This window comes from Phodopus roborovskii, unplaced genomic scaffold (genome assembly GCF_943737965.1).
Source record: "Phodopus roborovskii unplaced genomic scaffold, PHOROB, whole genome shotgun sequence".
NCBI classification, from domain to species: Eukaryota; Metazoa; Chordata; class Mammalia; order Rodentia; family Cricetidae; genus Phodopus; species Phodopus roborovskii.
In genome coordinates this window covers 35606835-35626185 of record NW_026126418.1, presented here as the reverse complement: position 1 = coordinate 35626185, position 19351 = coordinate 35606835, and the positions used below count along the sequence as shown (strand labels likewise).

General features: G+C 39.7%; 1 protein-coding gene across 2 annotated transcripts in view; it reads left to right on the top strand.

The window, feature by feature from the left end:
* Positions 1-19351, top strand: part of Cers6 (ceramide synthase 6) — a 240638-nt gene that overhangs the window by 129037 nt on the left and 92250 nt on the right. For both annotated transcript variants that reach the window (XM_051184540.1, XM_051184541.1), the window contains exon 4: positions 8946-9003. In XM_051184540.1, coding sequence (XP_051040497.1) covers positions 8946-9003 — 58 coding nt within the window. The remainder of the gene's footprint in view (positions 1-8945; positions 9004-19351) is intronic.

Below are 19351 nucleotides of genomic sequence, written 5' to 3'. Positions count from 1 at the left end.
AAGACAGAAGGAAGCTTTTGTGTTTTGTTTATTTGCCCTCACCGTCCTTGGCGAGTTCATCCATCTGTCCTACAGCTGAGGGATTATTTCAGTGGTATTAGAACCTATTTCCTTGTGATTCCTATGTAGATTGAAGACTGGCTGAGGCATCCAGACTCCTGAACTAAAGTACTCAGAATCTTGGATTTCTCATCAGACATTGTTGGACTAGCTGGACTTCAGCCACTTTAAAAGAAAAAAAAAATCACGCTTTTGATATATACATAGATTCATTCTATTAGTTCTGTTCCTCTAAAGAACCCTGGATAATATGGAAGGTATCCAAGTGAGAGCCTGAGTCATAAGCTGACTCCCCAGTGAAGCAAGTAGAGCAGCTGTAGGCAGCCAGAATAGGAGACCTACATCCAGAAAGAATAGCAGAATGGGCACAGAGCCAGGAGCAGAGGCAGCTCGGATTGCCTGCTTGCTTGTTTGTTGTAACCTGTTTGTTAAGACATAATTTACATAGCATGAAATCCATCTGTCTTGAAAGTACAATTTAGTGATTTTTGGCAAATTGTCAGTGTTATACCAGTTTTGGAACACTACCCGGAAAATATAAATTGCCCTCATTTGCTGTCACTACATGTCAACATTGACTCCTAGTTCCAGGGAACCACTAACCTATCTTATTCTCTCTGTAGATTTTTCTTTCCTGAGCATTGCATATAAGCAGATTTATCCAGTATGCAGTATGTGGCTTTATGTGCTGACTCCTTTCACTCACCATGATGCTTTTGAATTCATCATGTATCTTGTAGCATCTATCAGTACTTGTTTACAAGGCCACACCTCCTTTGTGTATCCATTTTTCATTGGATGCTTTTATTTTGGTGGTTGAATAATACTGTGCGTGTGTGCACGCTCACACACACACACACACACACACACACACACACACACACAGACCTCGAAGACCACATCTTGAGTTTGGCTTCCAGCTCCCATGTTACTTTAGTCTTGCTGTGGTTGGAACAAACTTAGATTGTTCTGTATGGATAAGTAGAATTATATATGAGAATACACTCAGAAGTGGCTCTGTCTGTTCTTGTTTGATTTTTGGTGTTAAGAATGCATGTCTAAAGACCTGAACAAGACAACACCAACAGACATACTAAAATGGAAAGGATCTCATGGGGCCACAACTCCAAGCAAAAACAAAACCAAAACTACAGTCAACTAAGGAAGGCTAAATGTGGAGAAATAGTCTTCCTCAGAGATGTGCCCCCTGATTGTTTATTCAGTACCAGGTGGTCAGCTCTGAAATCATGTACATATGTATAACATATACATACAAATAATATTGTACAGACCAAGCAGGTTGACTTTACATACTTAGGAATATCAGCAATTAAAGAAAAAGAAGCCATTAATTTGAGAGAGTAAGGAGGGTTGTCTAGGAGGTTTTGGAGGGAAAGGAAGATGTAATTACATTTTAATCTAAAAAATAAAAAGATATTAAAATAAATATGTTGCATGTTTAGCAAAGGAAATAAAATCCTGCAAAGCTTCCTCAGAGTTGAAGGTCAGGCATAGGCCTGGGAGAGCAGGAAAGTCCTGTAGTGGCCCTCCCTCCAGGGAGCGATTAGCCCAGGGCTATCCCAAAAGGAGTACAGGGCGGGCTCTTAGAAACCAAATTTAGGAGCTTAAAGGTGCCATTTGCTTCTTGGAAGCCCTGAAGGCCAGAAATGACCCTTTAGTTGTCTTCCTAGTCCTTTTCCAGGACTCTGTCTGGCTATATGCAGGGCAGATTTTAGAGTTACAAGCCACTTCCCAGAGCACTGCAGGCTTTCATTATTTACCCCTTTATAAAGAAGTCCTCCTCTCTGGGGTTGGTTTTAGAAACATCTACTCTGCCCTGACTAACCCGAGCTTCCACATCAGAAAGCTTTTAGAACAGCAAGAAACTGCTCTATGTTCAATCATAGGTGAAAGAGTGCATGTTACTATGCTACCCACTATGTTCCAAATATGTGTGAACAAGGAACCATGTGAGATTCAATTTCCTATAGAATTCTGCTTGTTTGAAGTCCATAGCATGCATGTTATAGGGAAATAGTGAATGCTTTGGTTATTTGTTTTCACTTTAATATAGCATCATTTGAAATGCTCTGCTGTATCTGATCTGCTAGAATTCTAGTTGTAATTCCTGACTGTACTCATACACCTATTTCCTTTATCATTGCTCCCTTTGTACATCTTCAGATTAAAAAAAAACACATATACAGATACAGATACACACACACGCATGCACGCACGCACACACACACACACACACACACACACACACACACACACACACACACACACACATATATTTTCAGCCAGGAAGCTACATCCATGAAATCTCAACAGCCTAGATGCATAATCAAGACTTGAACAATTCTACCACCAATTGATACCCTAAGGTAGATAGGAGAAACCCATCCCTAGATAAAGAGCTACAAGCAATTGACCACTGCTAAGAAATGGAGAACTAGGACCCATCCAGTACCGAATGGTCAGCCCTAGAAACATACATGCAGGCAACACTGAGCAGGCTCATTGGGTTGTATTTATAAGTATGTGTAACAACAGTGGTTGCAGAAGAGGAAGCTGTGAATTTGGGAGGGACGTGGGGAAGGGGCAGAGGGAGGGAGAAAATGAAGTAATGATATTTTATCTAATTTTTAAAAGCAACAATAAAAAAGGTTTTTAATATAGGTTTAAACTTGAGCATGCCTGCAAACGAAATTTATTATCAAAACTTTGGCAATATGATAGGTATTTTGCAATAATTCTCTCTTTTTATTATTCATTGATACACCCTTTGTCCTTTATATTTGAAAGGAAATGTATGACAATATGGGCATGTATGTGTATATACTTACAGATCATATGTCATACATATATACGATTATTTAACAACTCCCGTAGCCTTACATTCTTATCAAGTTTCAGATGATACTAGGAAGGGCCCTGCCACCCTCAGCTCCCATCTGCATTAATTCTTTCTTCACTGCTGAATGATTTATTTGGAGCAGGTACCTTTACGCTGTTACTAACAGCCCTTTCCCCTGTGTTGGGAGGGGTTATATTATGCCTGTAGTCCTGCTCTGTGTTACTGCCAGCATCTTGAAAAGATCTAGACCCTGGAAGCTCATAGCCCATTGGAGCCTTCTGAGTTTCATACCCAGCTGCCCCTCTTCTGCCTTCTTACCTAGTCCCTTGCCTAGCTCATCTACAGAGGGGACACAGTGTGATGCTATCTCCACCTTCATAAGATTTCCTAGATGGAAAGACTGCTCTAGTTCTCAGAGACATTATGGCAGGATGACCTTGAAATAAAAATCACTTTTTGATATAAACTAGAAGTGAAGACATAAGATGTGAATAGATGAACCTAGATTTAGAGCCAAAGTCTGTCAAGACCTTTGTAAACTGTCAGTCCCCTAAAGGAGGGACTGCAAATATTCATACTCACATGAGATATTCTTGCCATTTAGTAGGTATTTAAGGAATATCTACCTGGTCAATTGTACAATCACAGGTAAAATTTCTTTGATTTAATCTTCCCAAGTGTGTTGCATGATCATTGTTCTGAGAACCGAGTAGTATTTATTAGAAGACAAGAGTGAGTTGTTTCCCACAGAAAATCTTTGCATTACCAACTTATGTTCATCTGTTCATCTCAGAAGCACATTCATGCGTAGATCACCACTGGCCATGGAAACTCACTGTCTCACTGGATTCTATTCTGAGTAATCCTGGAGCTATTTGTAAAATGTATGGATATAATGTAGTCACAATTGCAAGTGGATTTTTAACACTGAATAGTAAGTGCCTTTAAAACCTACATAAAGTCAATAAAAAGGCAATGGAGTCTCTCATTCACATGACCTACCAGTCAGCCACGTGAGAAGAATGCAAACTTCCTCTGTTACCCATGTCTTCTTCACAGGTGATGTGCCACATCCCTGGGCGGAGAACCATATTCTGATGAGGTAGTGTTATGTCGCCATTGGCACTGAGACATAGTTAGTAATAAAAGTGAGTTAGAAATTATTTATTGGATGCATTCCACATGCCATCTGCTAAAAACAGTGAGCATGACAAGTTATTCTTTAGTGTGTGCCATGTGTCACTTGTATGTCCATCTATTTCTGATGGTTGCTTCATTTTCTCCTCATTCAAGCCCATAGAAGTAGTTGTTACTGTCTTCATTTTCAGGTCAGCAGGTACATTTGCAATGCCACTGATTCCAGACTGTGAGAATTATGGAAACTGTGCCCCATCCATGTGTCTGAACACAGCTACCCAAGAGCTAGTCCTGGCCAGAAGATTTATGATTTAAGATTCTTACTAGGGACTGAAAGATCCAATGATCCAGTTCGTCATCAGACACTTAAAGGATCTATTAGTGTTAAGCCAGCATCATATGGGGACAAGAGCCTTGATAGGTAGAAATAAGAAGGAAGTCCAGAAAGATTATGAATAGTCAGCTTGGATAAAGGAGAAGACATGGTTGTGGCTTAAAGAAGGGAGAAAAATAGGCATCAACATGTTCAGTAAATAGAGTGAAATTTGTGTGGTCACACCAAAGGAGCAATCACAGGGTAGTGCTAATCCTAACTCCCTCCTTTCTGATTGCATGACCTTGTCAAACCACTTTGTGCCTTCCCTGGGTGCTGGAGTGTGTGCTAATTCTGCAGAATTTGAGAGAAGCCTTCGGAGGCAATGCTGGGTTTGTGTCCTCGTTTTTGTCACTAACCAACTGTGTGGCTGGTGCCAAAGGCTCTGTTGCCAACAGAGGGTCCCAGTAGAGAGTTAATAATGGGGTCTGTCCAAGTGTCTGTGTCCCATCAAAGTGTAGGATTCGGGTTGTGGTTCTGCCAGCTACACTAGTGCCCTTCTCTTCTCCGGCTTCACAATGAGATGTCTGGCCTCAATCCTGCTTCCTTGTCTCTGGGAGTTCTTGCTTTCCTAAAACCAATAAATAAGAAATCCAACTTCTGCTAGTTTAGCACTATATAAGTAAAGGCACAGGTAATTTTTGGCATAACCATTTTTAATGAGGACTCATCTGTTAAAATTTTATAAAAATATTATTAGTTGCATATCTCTTTTTATCAAAGCAGTATTGTGTATAACAATGATTTAATGTTTCGCATCTTTATCCCTTGTTTTTACTAATACAATCTCAGAATTCATCCCTTGGTTATTGTTAAATATTTTATGTTGTCCCTTAAGAACAATAGCTTTAATTGGATGCTTAAATTTAGAAATTATGTATATTTCTAAGTTTACACAGCTTATTTTATTCTAAAATTATGTTCTTTGAGTTCTTAATTTATATTGTATATTTTGGTGTGTAGAAATTGACCTGAGTTACTTTTTTTAAATTTCAATAATTATTTTATTTAGCTACAGATTTATAAAAATCTTACATTTGTAAATATACAAATGCATGTGTGTTTATTTTACACACAGAACAGGACACTTACCGTTTAATGAAGGTTTACAGAATAGCACAGTTTCACAACCTTTGATTAAGAGAGTACTTCTTAAATTCCTTTGGCTGGGCAGTGGTGATGCATACCTTTAATCCTACACTCGGGAGGCAGAGGCAGAGGCAGAGGCAGGCAGATCTTTGTGAGTTCAAGTTCAGCTTTGTCTACATAGAGAGTTCCAGGACAGGCTCCAAAGCTCTAAAGAAACTCTGAAATCCTGTCTTCAAAAACCAAAAAACAAACCAACAACAACAAAAGTCTCCTGGGCTGGCTGTGGCTTTCTTCAATGAGCGATTCCCATTTTCAGCGTTTGCTGGTATACAGGAGAAATTAAAGACCATGAGGACATTTGTGTCCCTGATAGTGACTTGTTTTTATTTGTTTGTATGTTGCTATGTTTTCTTGCCTGAATACAGAAGGATTCTTCATTTCATTTTTACATTAAGACTCAATTTTTTTTTTCTGAATGTGGCTTTAAATTGGTCTTATTTAGAACATAATTTGATTCTTTTTTTTAAAGTTCTTTATTTTCAAATGTGTCATTGGTGATTATTTCTGTCAGTTTTTACTGTAGTTTCTAAGAAATCATTATAATTAGGTTATTTTTTCTGGCCCCAAGATCTATAGCCCTTTATTTTCTCTGTTGATCTCTTGGGATTGTTCACCATCTGTTTCAGTGATTGAATTTCTTCTGCGGATATCTTTTTTTAATTAATTAATTTTTAAATTTAACTTTTTTTATACATTCTATTTTGATCATGTTCTTTCCTTTCCCCCGACTCCTCCCAGGTCCTCCCCACCTATAAGATTTCGTGTTCTTTCTCTCTATCCTCATCCTAATGTGGGTAGTAATTCTAGGCTTCATTTTTCTGAGTCTGTACAACTATTCTTTAGTTTTCTTCATCTATAATCTCAGTTTTACTCCGATAGTTTTAAAAATTGATTTATGCTTTCCTGCTTCTCTATCCACTTTTTTAAAAAATGTATGTGTGTATTGTGTATGCATGAGTAAGTGTGTGTGTGTGTGTGTGTGTGTGTGTGTGTGTGTGTGCAGAAGCATGTGTGAGCTCATATTTAGGGGGCAGAAGACAAACTCAGGAATGAAGTGTCTTTGAAACAGTGTTTCTCCTTTGCTTGGAGCTGACCAATCAGACTACACTATCAAGATTTTCAACCTTGTTGAGGTTTATTTGATTGTTTTTGCTTTCCCAGCACTGGAATTATAAACAGGGGACACCTTACCCAAAGTTTTTCATGGGTTCTGGGGTTAAACACAGATCCTTGTGATTTTAGGCTAGTACTTTACTGAGGTGTAACCTTAAGCCCTCTACAACGTTTTTTAAAATCTAATTTTATTCTCTTACTGTTATAGCAAGAAGCCTTCCCTGCTCCTAGCAGAAGACTAAATGCCATGTATTCCTGTTTGTGATTATATGCAGCTTTCCTTATCTCTTCCTAGAGAAATTTTAGTGAAAGTCTGGGGGACACTAAACAAGCTGGAAGCCATCATTTAAAACTGTAACTGATATGAAACTCTGTAAATAAAGTATTTTTTCATGTTGCAGAATGTTTGCAAATTTTGCTTCCTACATATATTTTGTGGAAATAAAAAGTCTGCCTTGTAAATATTCATTGCAACTTGTTATTCAAATAAGGTAGGCATCAGTGTTCCTGTACTAGAACCAGTGTCTTATGAAAACTGGGTCATGTTAGTGATAGAATAAAATGCAGACATATAAATGATGGTAAGAATTCCAATGACTTCTATAAAATTTTTATTATACATAAAAGATGTTTGATCATTGCCTACTAACAATAGTCAGAATTGAAACAGCTGTTATAAATCATTTACTAGAGCTATTGCAAATTCAGTTGTCTCCAGAGGCCAGGAAAGCAAAGCAAATTCTTGAAGTACACTCTTTCAGTGTAATAGGGAGAGAAAGGGACTGAAATAAAGGTTACTCTAAAGATGACCAAATCCTTGAATTACCATTATGGAATAAACTCACTCTCCCTGAGATAAAACTGAAATAAAGGGATATTAACAGATTTGCCTAAAATTAAAAGATTTTTTTTGTTACTCATCAGAGCTAAATAATCTGCAGGGCCCATTGGAGATAAAACCAGGGACTGTTTAACACTTACTTGGAATTCAATATGGTGACCGGAAAGCATCCTATTGGCCTGAACCCTGTGTAATTGAACATGGCCCATGTCAGCCCTGGTTTTAGTTCTGACCTAGAATTTGTACACAAGATGGAAGGAAACACACATTCACCTCCAGAAAGCCAGTCGTGGATGTGTGGGTGAAGCCCATGGTGGCTGTTCACTCTGTGTAAGCAGCCATTACAGAAGGGGCTTTCACGTGAGGGTGGAGTCAGCGCTTTTCAGTTTTGTTGGGTCTTATTGAATCACTCCTACTTCTGTCAGGTTTTGTTGTTCCTTCTTAAATTCAGACTTTTATGAGTTATTTGTTGAAGACTTTCAACTACGAAGTTCAGAGCTCTTCTCTTAATTAGTTCTGCCTTAGAGTTTAGAATGTTGAAGAGTGCATCTGAGGGATGCTTGTGTATACTGGTGAGTCAAAGCCAGTGGTTAGAGGTTTCCTACTACCAACACTTTCTCTACTGAATGCAATTCTCATTTCCTTCAGATAATTTTATGTATCATTTTAATCATCTAAAGCCTGTCACTTTACTTAAGAATTTTAGGTTCTTTGCAAGCAGTTTGTCTTCTGATGGTATGAAGTCTATTCTCTGATGTTCATCTTCAGTCTATAAATCCAAGGTTCCACCAACCTAGTGACCTTCTAAATACAGTTGAATGGATCCTGGCCAGTTTTTAAAAGCATGATATTCATGTTCAGAAAGTAAGTGGAAGGCCAGAGAGACGGTTCAGGGTAAAGGTGCTTACTGCACAAACTTAGTTGGCTGAGTTTCATCACTGGAACCATACACACACACACAGAGTGAAACTCATGACCACAGATACAAACGTGTACACACTTGTGCCCGTGTGGGCAGGTGCCTACACCTGCACACACACACTTTTAAGTAAGTTTTCATGGCATACAAGAAATAAATTTGGTTTTGAGGACTAGGACAAGATGCTTTTTGTAAATAAAAATTAAATATTTTCATTTGATGAGCCTCACCCTTCCATATGTGTTCAATCAGAGATAATTGACAAGTTGGGAAAGAAGAAAGTCAGATGGGCACATTTGCTAACTTAGAGAAAGAAAAGTTGTGAATAATGATTAATATTTTTTCCTTAAAGTCATACATAGGAATGCTTATGTTTACCAAGTTCATCCCTTGGTTAAAGGAACAGAAACGTAATTAACCTTTTCCTCACATATTTCAGAGATACTGTGAAATATATAAAACTGACTGTCTTAATTTCTTCAATCTTCTACAGGTGGCGATTTTCCTTTTACCTCTATGTATTTAGCTACGGAGTCCGGTTCTTAAAACAGGTAGGCACTGCCAAATTACTTCATAAAATTCTTAGTGTCTATAGGCCTAAGTGTCTAATTTTCAATATGTAACAATACTTTAAATAAGTAACAGCCTTCCTAAGAATTCCTAGTACATTTTAAATTTGATTTATAAATACACATAAAATTCACTGAGGTGTATCTCTAAAATGTTTAGAAAAAGCAAGCAGTTTGTTTCTGTTTTGAGAATGTGAAGTCTTCACTGTGTTCTCTGTGGTTACTGCTTTTATTTGTTTATTTATATATTTATTTATTTATTTTGTCATGTCTAGTTGATACTGTGATACTGTGAATAAGGTTAGCTGGTTTCTATGGTTTTCTATGCCTGTTTTGTCTTTGCTCCTGGCTCTCTGACTGCTACTTGAACTAGGCCCCGTTAATGTATGAAGATCCTCCTTTATCAGGTGTAGTCTCCTTCCACCTGGTGGTTGCCATCCATACTGGTGTTACTGATAAATCAGAGTGTGTTGTGATATGTCATTTATGATTTATTAAAATTGCCAAGGATTCAGAAAGTAAAGCCAGCCTCAAGCTATAGGCAGTGGCCATATACACTTTTAATTCCAGCAGCCATAGAAGCCAGGCACACCTTTAATCCCAGGACTCAGGATTAAGAGGTAGATCAATCTCTTGAGTTCAAGACCACCCTGGGCTACCGGAGAGTGAATAGGAGCTCACGCCTTTAATCTCAGGATTTGAGAGGTAGAGAAGGTAGAAGCATTCAGCCTGAGTATTAGTCTCTAGCCACGCTGAGGAGAGCAGAGCAGTCTGAGTGAAGCTGAGGAGCAGTGGAGTCAGGAGCAGTCTGAGGATCCCTCCTTTGGTCTGAGCTGAGTTTGTGGCTAGCTGCTTTGCTTTTCTGATCTTCAGCTTAAAGCTTGAACTCCAGTATCAGTCTCTGGGTCTTTTATTTATCGTGCTATATCTGAGTGCTTAAATTCAAGACTCATGGAGATTTATCTTCTCATATTCTTGCTTGTATTAACAATGGTAGCTTGGTGTAAAATGGAAAGTTGTATTTAAAAAGTACCTTATACTGTTACCCTCCAAAGTAGTATCAATGGTTTGCTATTATTTTATTATTATTATTGTTATTATTATTATTATTATTATTTTTATTATTACAACAAACTATCTCTAAAATAGGATATAGGTCAAATAGCATAAGCTACTAGCAAATCTTAAAAACACTGATGTGAAATTTTCAGATAGGTTTTGTTTTTAAAGTTGAATCATTAGCTACTCTCTGCCTGTAGAAGTGGTTGTGTAAAAAGTGGTCACTTTCCACTGTTAAAACTCCTTGAAAAACTTTTCACTGCTTTCCACTTCCTTGGGTATCTGTGCTAGCTGTCTGTTTGTTTTCTACTAGTAAGAGTGTATGGTCCAGGGCCCTTTGAGTAAATTTAATGGATGAACTTCACTCTCTCAATGGAGATGTTTGCAACTGGAGTAAACAAACTTGGCAAAAATATGCTTAATTTGAACCCTTACATTTGTGTTTTCAGACTTAGAAAAATTGAGCATAAGGCATTTTGTGCTTATTGGAGAAGATACCTGTAGATTGAATTTGAGCTGATGTGACAGATTTGCCCTTCATGGAATGTGAAATTGCTAACAGTACCATGGTTTGGGGGGTCTACACTGGCTTCTGCTTGTAAGAGGTTTTGGGGGGAGGAATAAGGGGAGGACAGTGGAAGCTGGGACCACTCTTTGGTCCTGTACCTTCCTTTCGTTGGATAGTTCCATTGTCCCTGGCATGTTAAGTGTGGCCATCTGACATCAGAACAGGAATCACTTTGACATAGATCTAGTTCATTCTGCCCCTACACAAACTGAATGGCATGAAAATACCTTTTGTCCAGACTGAACGGATCAAGAGTGGAAGGCTAGTGGACTGCGCAGGGCCGTAAAGAAACTTGTCAATAGAGTGTTTGCTTGGAAATTTTTTCTCCCTTAAATTTCACCAGTTTTATACTAGTTTCCTTTTAGGACATAACAATTGCTTTTAAAAGAGTAAAGGACCTACACATGTTCTGGTTGAATAAACTTGTACTGAGGTTTCTTTCTCTAGTGCTGACTGAACAGCATTTATTTGGATAACTCCTCGGCTTAGCTTCAATCACCTAAAACAGAGTGGTGTGTCAAAACAACTGTGCACGATGTTGCAACCATCTTGTCAACCCTGTTTCATGGTTAAGTGAGTAGAAATTCAGTTACCATTCTGGAGGTCACACTGAAGTTCACTAATGGTGAACCTCAACTTAAGTACCCACGACTGTGCCATACTCTTAGCCTTCTCACTTTCCCAGGCTGTACGGTTCCCACATGACTTCTTTGGTTAAGAACGTGACCAAATTAAGTCCTTACTCCAGTTTAAGTACCTTAAAAACTTAAATATTTTAAATATTTGTATTGTAATATTTGTATTGTATTGTATATAAATATTTGTATTGTAAAATACAGTGTTATTTACTTGTCTCAAACCAAAAGAGAAAAAGAAAATGTGGATGCAGCCTCAAAATTAAAATGAAAATTTCAAAATATTATAAATATTTTAATATGGAGTCAATACATCTTACCAAAATGGTCCAAGTTCACCTTTGTGTTTAGATTTTTTGCAAGTACTGTAGTAGGAATATTCTCATAATTACTAAGTAATAAACTCATTTTTATTCTAGTGTCAAAAGTGTGGGTTATTTCCTGGCTTGTGGGAAAATGCTTGGCAATCTACGATGTCCAGTTTCCCTCCACCCTTACTTAAGTAAGACAAGTCAGCTGTAGTTCATCTTCTAGGGCCACTGAGTGTCCTCTCTGTCCTAAAAGACAAGACAGGACTATGTGACATTTATCGTACAGACAGCTAAATAAACTATTAGGTTATTTCTAGGATGAGAAATGCTTAAATTAAATTTGAAGTAAGCCCAGGTCGATATTTCTTGTTCTGTCAGTGTTATCCATGGGTAGCTCTCTGCCCACACATGTGATTGACAGGGACAAATAAATGCTTTTGTAGAAGGAGTTGTTCTGAAGTTCTGCAGCCAACTCACACAAATTGACAAGCTTTCTTGGGTCCTTAAATAAACCAATCCATTGTTCTGCATGGGTATACATTTGTTGTGAGCCTAGCCTTTAATAGGGGAGCCATCTTCCCAGCCCAAGTATACATTTGTAATCCCATCACTGAGGAGGCTGCAGCAAGAGGATGGAGAGCTAAGGGCCAGTCTGGGCTATTGTTTTTTGTTTGGTTAGTTTGGATTTGGTCACTTTTAGATGGAAATTTCTGTTTAGCAGAGTATTAAAAGATCATGAAGGGGAAGAGACAGTTAACCCAAACATGTGGGAACTCATGAACTCTATACTAACAGCTGGGGAGCCTGCATGGGGCTGAACCAGGTTCTCTGCATGTGGGTGACAGTTTGTAGCCTGGCCTGTTTGTGGGACCCCTGGCAGTATCCCTTGTGCATAAGCTAGCTTTTTAAAGCCAATTCCCTATGGTGGGGTGCCTTGTTCTGCCTTGATGGGGCAGGCAGGGGGAGGGCGCTTGGTTCTACCTCATCTGAATATGCCAGGCTTTGTTGACTCCTCATGGGAGACCTTACATTTCCTGAGGAGTGGATGAGGGTGGGTTGGGGGTAGAAGGGGAGAAAGGAGTAATGGTGATTGGTACATAAAATGAATAAAAAATAAAATAAAAATATAAAAAAATTGAATTCCTCATAGAATCTACATGTTAGGCTAGTATGTTTGTAGTTGACCATTTTGTAATCCACTTTGTAATCAAGCATGCCTATAACTAAAAGAAAAACTTCAACATAAAACTTTTCTCTAATTTCTGTATCAAAGCCTGATAAAAGGCAGAACCCACAAGAAGCATGTTAGGAGTTACTTTAATATTCAAAACGACAACAACAACAAAATGATTGGTCATGGGGAACCACTGAGACTGTTGACAAGGTCAAACCAACCGAACGGCTAGCTACCCGTCACTACCCTGCAACGAGAGGCCTGCACCCTGAATACCTGTCAGCTGACTGCTCCTTTTTGAGATGGTCTGCTGGGGCTGGAGAGATGGCTCAGTGGTTAAGACAAAGTCTGCCTTTGAACCAAGCAGTGTACGCAGTGATGTTAATTAGCTTATAAATCAGTGTTTACACTGCCATTGTGAATCAGTAGCAAACATCTCAGGGACTGGTCCTTTCCTTAGTCCTCCCTTAAAGGTAGTGATGGCAAGAAAACACTAACACTCAGGGTAAGGGATTTCAGAAAGAAACTGAAAAGCACAAGGAGCCAAGTAAACTTTCTGAAGAAGGGATGTGCTGGCCAGCCAGTGTCCCTGAGAGGAAAGCTGGCCCTGTTTTTGCCATGGGGTAAAGATAAGTCACCGGCAAGATAAAAACTGGAAAACAAAACAGAATAGACGAAACTCTGTCCTTCCCCTGCAGCTTCCCAGCCCCATAGTGTTTCTGAGATATCACTGGCAAGACACTGGTACTGTGGAGCCAGCAGGAGTGTGAATTGCAGAATCCAGCTCTGAGCTGAGAACAGTATCTGGGTAACTAGTCTAACCTCCCCATGTTGCCACTTTCTGTGATGAGCTCCAGTAATACACTGTATTTTTTAAAATACACTGTTGTAGGTGCTGGGGAGATGTCTCAGTTAATAAAATGCTTGCCACATAAGTATGAGGACCTGAGTTTGCATATTCTACACCCATATGAATATCCAAACATGCATGATGGGATACCCTTGCTATCCCAGCATTACAGAAGCAGAGCCAGTAGGATACATGGAACTTCCTGGAAAATGGGAAAATGATACTTTCTCTGAGATCCCTGTTTTAAGTTATGTATGAAGCTTTGGAAGGCTCTTCTGGACCTATTCAGCCTTTTGACATTACAACCCAACATTGCCATGCGCAAACTTCTTGCTCCAGAACCATGGAATCAAGTGATGAGAAAAAATAATAACCCCCAACATATACACACTCAAAACCCCCACAGTGTGCTCAGTAACTCAGTGATTTTGTTAGGTCTCGTTCATAGCTCTCCTTGATTGCATGGGCCCGTGGGCCGGACACACCTGCATACACTAATTATTGCTGATTAACAGTTGGGTTCTTCAGGGAATTATGAATTCTGAGTCTACTGTAACCTCTACATAGGAGAATTGATGTATGTACCGCTGGGGCCCCCTAGTTAGTCAGTGACACCTTGCTGTAACTGTACCTGATATACTTTCTGGAACAAAAAGTTCAGGTCACACTTCAGAGCCGCTTCCAAAGTGTTCCCTCTCCCCTTGTGCCCCATCACTCTCTCATAGACCCCTTTATTCAGCTTGTTTCTTCTATTTGTCTCAGTCTGCTTTCCATCTTAAGCAGCTGCAGCTAGCATTCCTAACAAGGAGAGCCTTCTGAGGAGTGAGAACCTCAGGGGAGTGTGGCACAGAGAAGGTGCTGAAGCCATACTGTCCCCAAAGTACCATTGCTCTCCCATAACTACTTCTCCCTCCAGTCAGCTGCGTGGCTTTAGGCAAGTCACCCAATCTCCCTGGCATTTCGTTGTTCTGACTTTGAACTCAGTCATGTGGTCTAAAGCAGCACCATCAGCTTGTATCTGATAATTCCGTGGAGAATCGGAAATTGGGACAATTATGAGAAATTGATACAATCTGCTTGAAAAGCAACATGGGTGATACAGAATACTTAAAAATATGCTCATAATTTACGACCTGGAAGCTTACTTCCTATAAATTCATGCTGAAGGAAGAATTACAAGAATTTAAAAGTCTCAAGTACGAATATGTAAAGTTATTAATCATATTATGTGTCTATATGTATGTAATAAGAACCACAAACCATTTAAAACATTCTTAATATTTGATATCAACAGAATTGTTTCACTACATTATTATCAAGTGAATAGAGTAGCAGGTAGTTCTTTGAAAATGAATCCAGCTACTGCAGTCTTAATATTTTTGTATCATTCAAATGTCTATAGACTGTATATAGAAATTCTCCTTATGAAACAATTATGAAGCACACTTTCTCTCCTGTAGCATACATATATTTGCTTTCTGTGATATGGCTGGCAAATCATTAATATACTATTTGCAGTTTGCAGCTGGTTAGAGAAAAGTATTTTGTACATTTGGGGAATCTGTTTGGGGTGAGTTTGCCCATTGCTTCAGTTGTTCAGATGGCACAGGTGTCACCTGAGGTGATGGCTCATAGTGACTCAGTTACAGTAATACTTGCCCTTTGGTTTAGTGAAGTGTCCTCTAAAGAACTTGGGAAAGCACCCGCCACACACACACACACACACACACACACTCACACAAACACACATACACACACACATCTGGAGAGAATGACATCCATGTACTGCTTGATCCCCAAGTACAAATGGTCACTCTGACCTTACAATGTGATGGACACTTTTCTGTAATTGTTCCAATCACTTCTAACTCTGCTAAGTCTTTTCCTAGTTCACTCAATGTCCTACCAACTTGTAGAAACTCCAGGACTGAAGGGTGTTTCAGAAGTTACCAAAATAACACTCATTGAAATCTATTCATTATGAGTCCCCTGAAGGCATAGACTCCTTGTGAGTCTAGAGCAGAGCTTGATTGTGAAAATATTACTCCTCATTTGTATGCTGTGACGGAGTTGTCTTTGCAGACTTGAGCTGGCTACAGGCAGTACTTGATGACTGGATTGCATTAGTATTCATGTCCCGTTTCCATGGGGACTAGAAAAGTAGTAGTGCGCAGGAGGGTTCGGGTAATTAGAGATGAAGTATCGATCTGTGAATCAGAGCCCGCACCTGCATTAGTGAGTCATCATCAGGGACCTCTCTGCCACACAGGCAAATCACACGCTGCGTTCCACACAAAGCTTTTTTTAAATTCAAGTATGTTGTACTAAAATTTGAGAGCTAATGGCTTTCACATACAATAATCATCATGAAACATATTCAACAATGATAATGAAACCACCAGATTTTTTCCCCTTAAAAGTCATCTTTCTGGGAGAAATAAGGACATGGAGCCCTTCTGCTTGTGACAGCGTGCTAGTTTTCATGGTCTTGTCTGGGAGTGAAAGGTGCTTAGGACAAAGCATAGGGGTGGGTTGGAGCATCTGACATTCCTGGCCAACCAACCTGTGCTGCCATAAAAGACCTGTGCATTGTTCCAGATCATCAGGCCCTGGGTCTACTACTGTCCCCATAAGAGTGGGACAAATAGCTGCTTATGCTTTGTTTTTTAAACTCCCCCTCTTCATTAACACAAAAAGGAATATGCATGCCTGACTGGGACTCACATTGCTGTTGTTACCTTCATTAGGTTGACTATTTTAAGACTATTCCAAGTCCAACATTCCTTATGTTGAAGGAATTTAGATATCCATGAGTAAGTGGAGAACAAAAGTTAGCAAAGTTAATCAATACAGGCGCACTGTAAAGAGGGAGGGAGGCATTGGAGAACTTGCTAGAGTAAGTTTGGCAGTGGATTTTGTGTTGCTCTTGATAGTGGAGATCAAGCTCAGGACCTGTACCCCCAGCCTGGAAACATTCTTACTAAGGGCTGTGGTGGCATAATGTATTTGTAAACATATGTAGATGGGCATCCAATTTCTCAGCCCTTAGGTCCATGTACTTTGCTTATCTAAGTTATGCTTCAATAAAATTAAACATCTGATAATTTCCTAGCCGCCATATAAAGTAGACCTTGAAAGTTGCTACATAGAAATGTAGCCACGGGTATTTGATGGTCAAAAGTTGTGTTTATGGCTGTCTTATTTATGCCTAAGAATTACACCAATGCACACCACATCCCAGCTTCCACAGGGTTCAGGAAACATTGGGGAAAAGGATAGAAAGATTGCAGGAGCCAAGGGTTGTGAGGACTTAGATGAAACAGTGTCTTATGACACAACAGGATTACTACCCTCAGGAATTCACAGCAGCTGTGTTTTCCTATGCAAGACCCACCCAAGAACAAGCAAGTTAATATGCTCCCATGGAAAGAGAGGAGCCTGTGGGCCCCCACCCCTAACTGAGGAGCTATGAACAGTGGATGGCTGCTCGGAGAGGAAGAGTCAGATATTTTTAGAGGTGTGGTCCTGGTAGGTTGATTATATTCATCTTGATGATTCCGTGTTCATTCAGAAGGCAGAGTGCAAGGTGCAGGAGAGGAAAGGTGTGGCCTTTGGGGTTCTTAGATCCAATGAAAGGTTAAGGTTTGTCTATAAAGATGATTAGACTGTGTTTATGGCCACACAGGTGGGGGAAATGCCACATAGAGCAGCAGCAGACACAGGAAAAGCCAGATCTGCCTGTGGATTAGGCTTACAAGCATGTGGAAAAGCTCCATACCTTGAAGAACCTTCAGTAGAAGCTTCATACCCAGGTTGGGGACCAAATCTGGCCTCATACCACAACAAACAAGCATTCAGAAAAACAACTTGGTGTAGAGAGATAACTGTCAGTAAAATGCAAGCAAGAGGACCTAAGTTCATTGCCCAGAAACCATGTGAGAAAGCCCAGTGTGATGTTGCATGCTTTTAATTCTCCTGTTGGGGAGGCAGAAACAGGCAGATCCCCTTAGCTAGCAGTTCAGTGAGTTCTAGGTCAAGTGAGACTGTCTTAAAAAATAAGATGCACAGCTCTTATGGAATGCAACAAGTTGACTCCTTGCCTACATGCACACACACACACACACACACACACACACACACACACACACACACACACAGAGGAGAGAGAACATTACAGAACTACAGATTACTTGCCTTGATTTAGTATAGCCCTTTAAGATAAGAATTCTGAAATTGAAAACAGAATTTAAGCCTTGACCTTGGTTCATTAGGCTCATTTCTTCTCACGATATCAATTCATTCAATAATTTTGGCATGAAACCTGACTTTGACAAAGTTGCATTTTGGGTAATATGTTTTTCAGAATTATATTGGAAATGATATTCTTTCCCCTTTTGTTTTCCTTTTGACATATATTTCATTTATTTTCAAAGTTTTTTTTAATTCTTTTAAGTTTCGTTTTATATTACAACCACAGTTCTTCTTCCCACCCCTCCTCCTACCTCCCCTCACCCCCACCCCCAGCCCACCCACAGCCTACTCTTCCTCACAGGTAAGGGCTCCCATGAGGAGTCAACATAGTCTGACACAATAGTTGGGGCAGGGCCCCTCTCTCATGCATTAAGGCTGACCGTGGCTTCCCAACACAGGGAATGGGCTCCAATAAGCTAGCTCATGTACCAGGTTTGTATCATGGTCCTACTGCCACTGAGCATGGCATCCCACCCTAAGGAATGGGCTCCAATAAGCTAGTTTGTATCATGGTCCTACTACCAGGGGCCCCTCAGGTAGTCTAAGTTCCACAGCTGTTTCCCACATATTGAGGGCCTAGGAGCACATTTTTAGTATACCATTGAGAGCTGTACATAGTTCATGCTACCAAGAAGTGGATCCAGAAAGCTCCCAAGTTCAGGGCCAGCCTGGGCTACATAGGGAAACCCTGTGTCTCAAAGCAGCCATTGAAACTTTTATCCTTACATGTTCATCATGGAAATTTTTGGCCAAGAAGTTGATAGGAGTGTAGAGTGCACTTCTTCCTTTTGATGCTGTGGGAAAAAGGGGCACTAATTTATGGCTTAGTTTATGAAAGCTATTTTTGGCAGCCAGGGGAAAAATACCCTACTTTTCTGAGTAGCTGACTCGGAATGAATTGATTCATATTTGACTTTTTCAGTTCAAACATTTATCCACAAATGAGACAGACTTTGAATTAGTAAGGGCTCTTTCATGTTATTTTGAAGGTGTTTTGCTATCTGTGCCTTCATATATTTGGGGTGGGCTTATTTTTCACATCATGTTCTCATAGCATTTGTTTCAAAGGGGTGGTATTCCATTAGTTTAGCTTATTTCATCCTTTAAAATGCCTGACGTGCTGTTTGTAACCAAGTTCAAAGGGAGAGTGTGGATTCACTGGCTCTCAAGCTGGAACAGGCCTGGAGTCATTGGAGTGCTTGTGAGCCCATGGATTTCTGTGTCCTTTTTTCAGTTTCTGATTCTGACTGGAGGAAGACATTTCAAAGAGCAGCCACAGTGTTGTGATGGTAGCTGGCAGGTGGATGGTGGGTTGGGAGCTTCACACCCAGTGCTGCTATGTTCTGTCCTGGTATTTATTTAGTACTTACCTTAGGCATTTCTTTACTATGGTGGCTGAAACACAACACGTGTAGGGGCTTCAAACAACAGAACTTGTTTTCTTCAGGTTCTGGAGTCAGTGGTATGATTTCCATTGCTGTG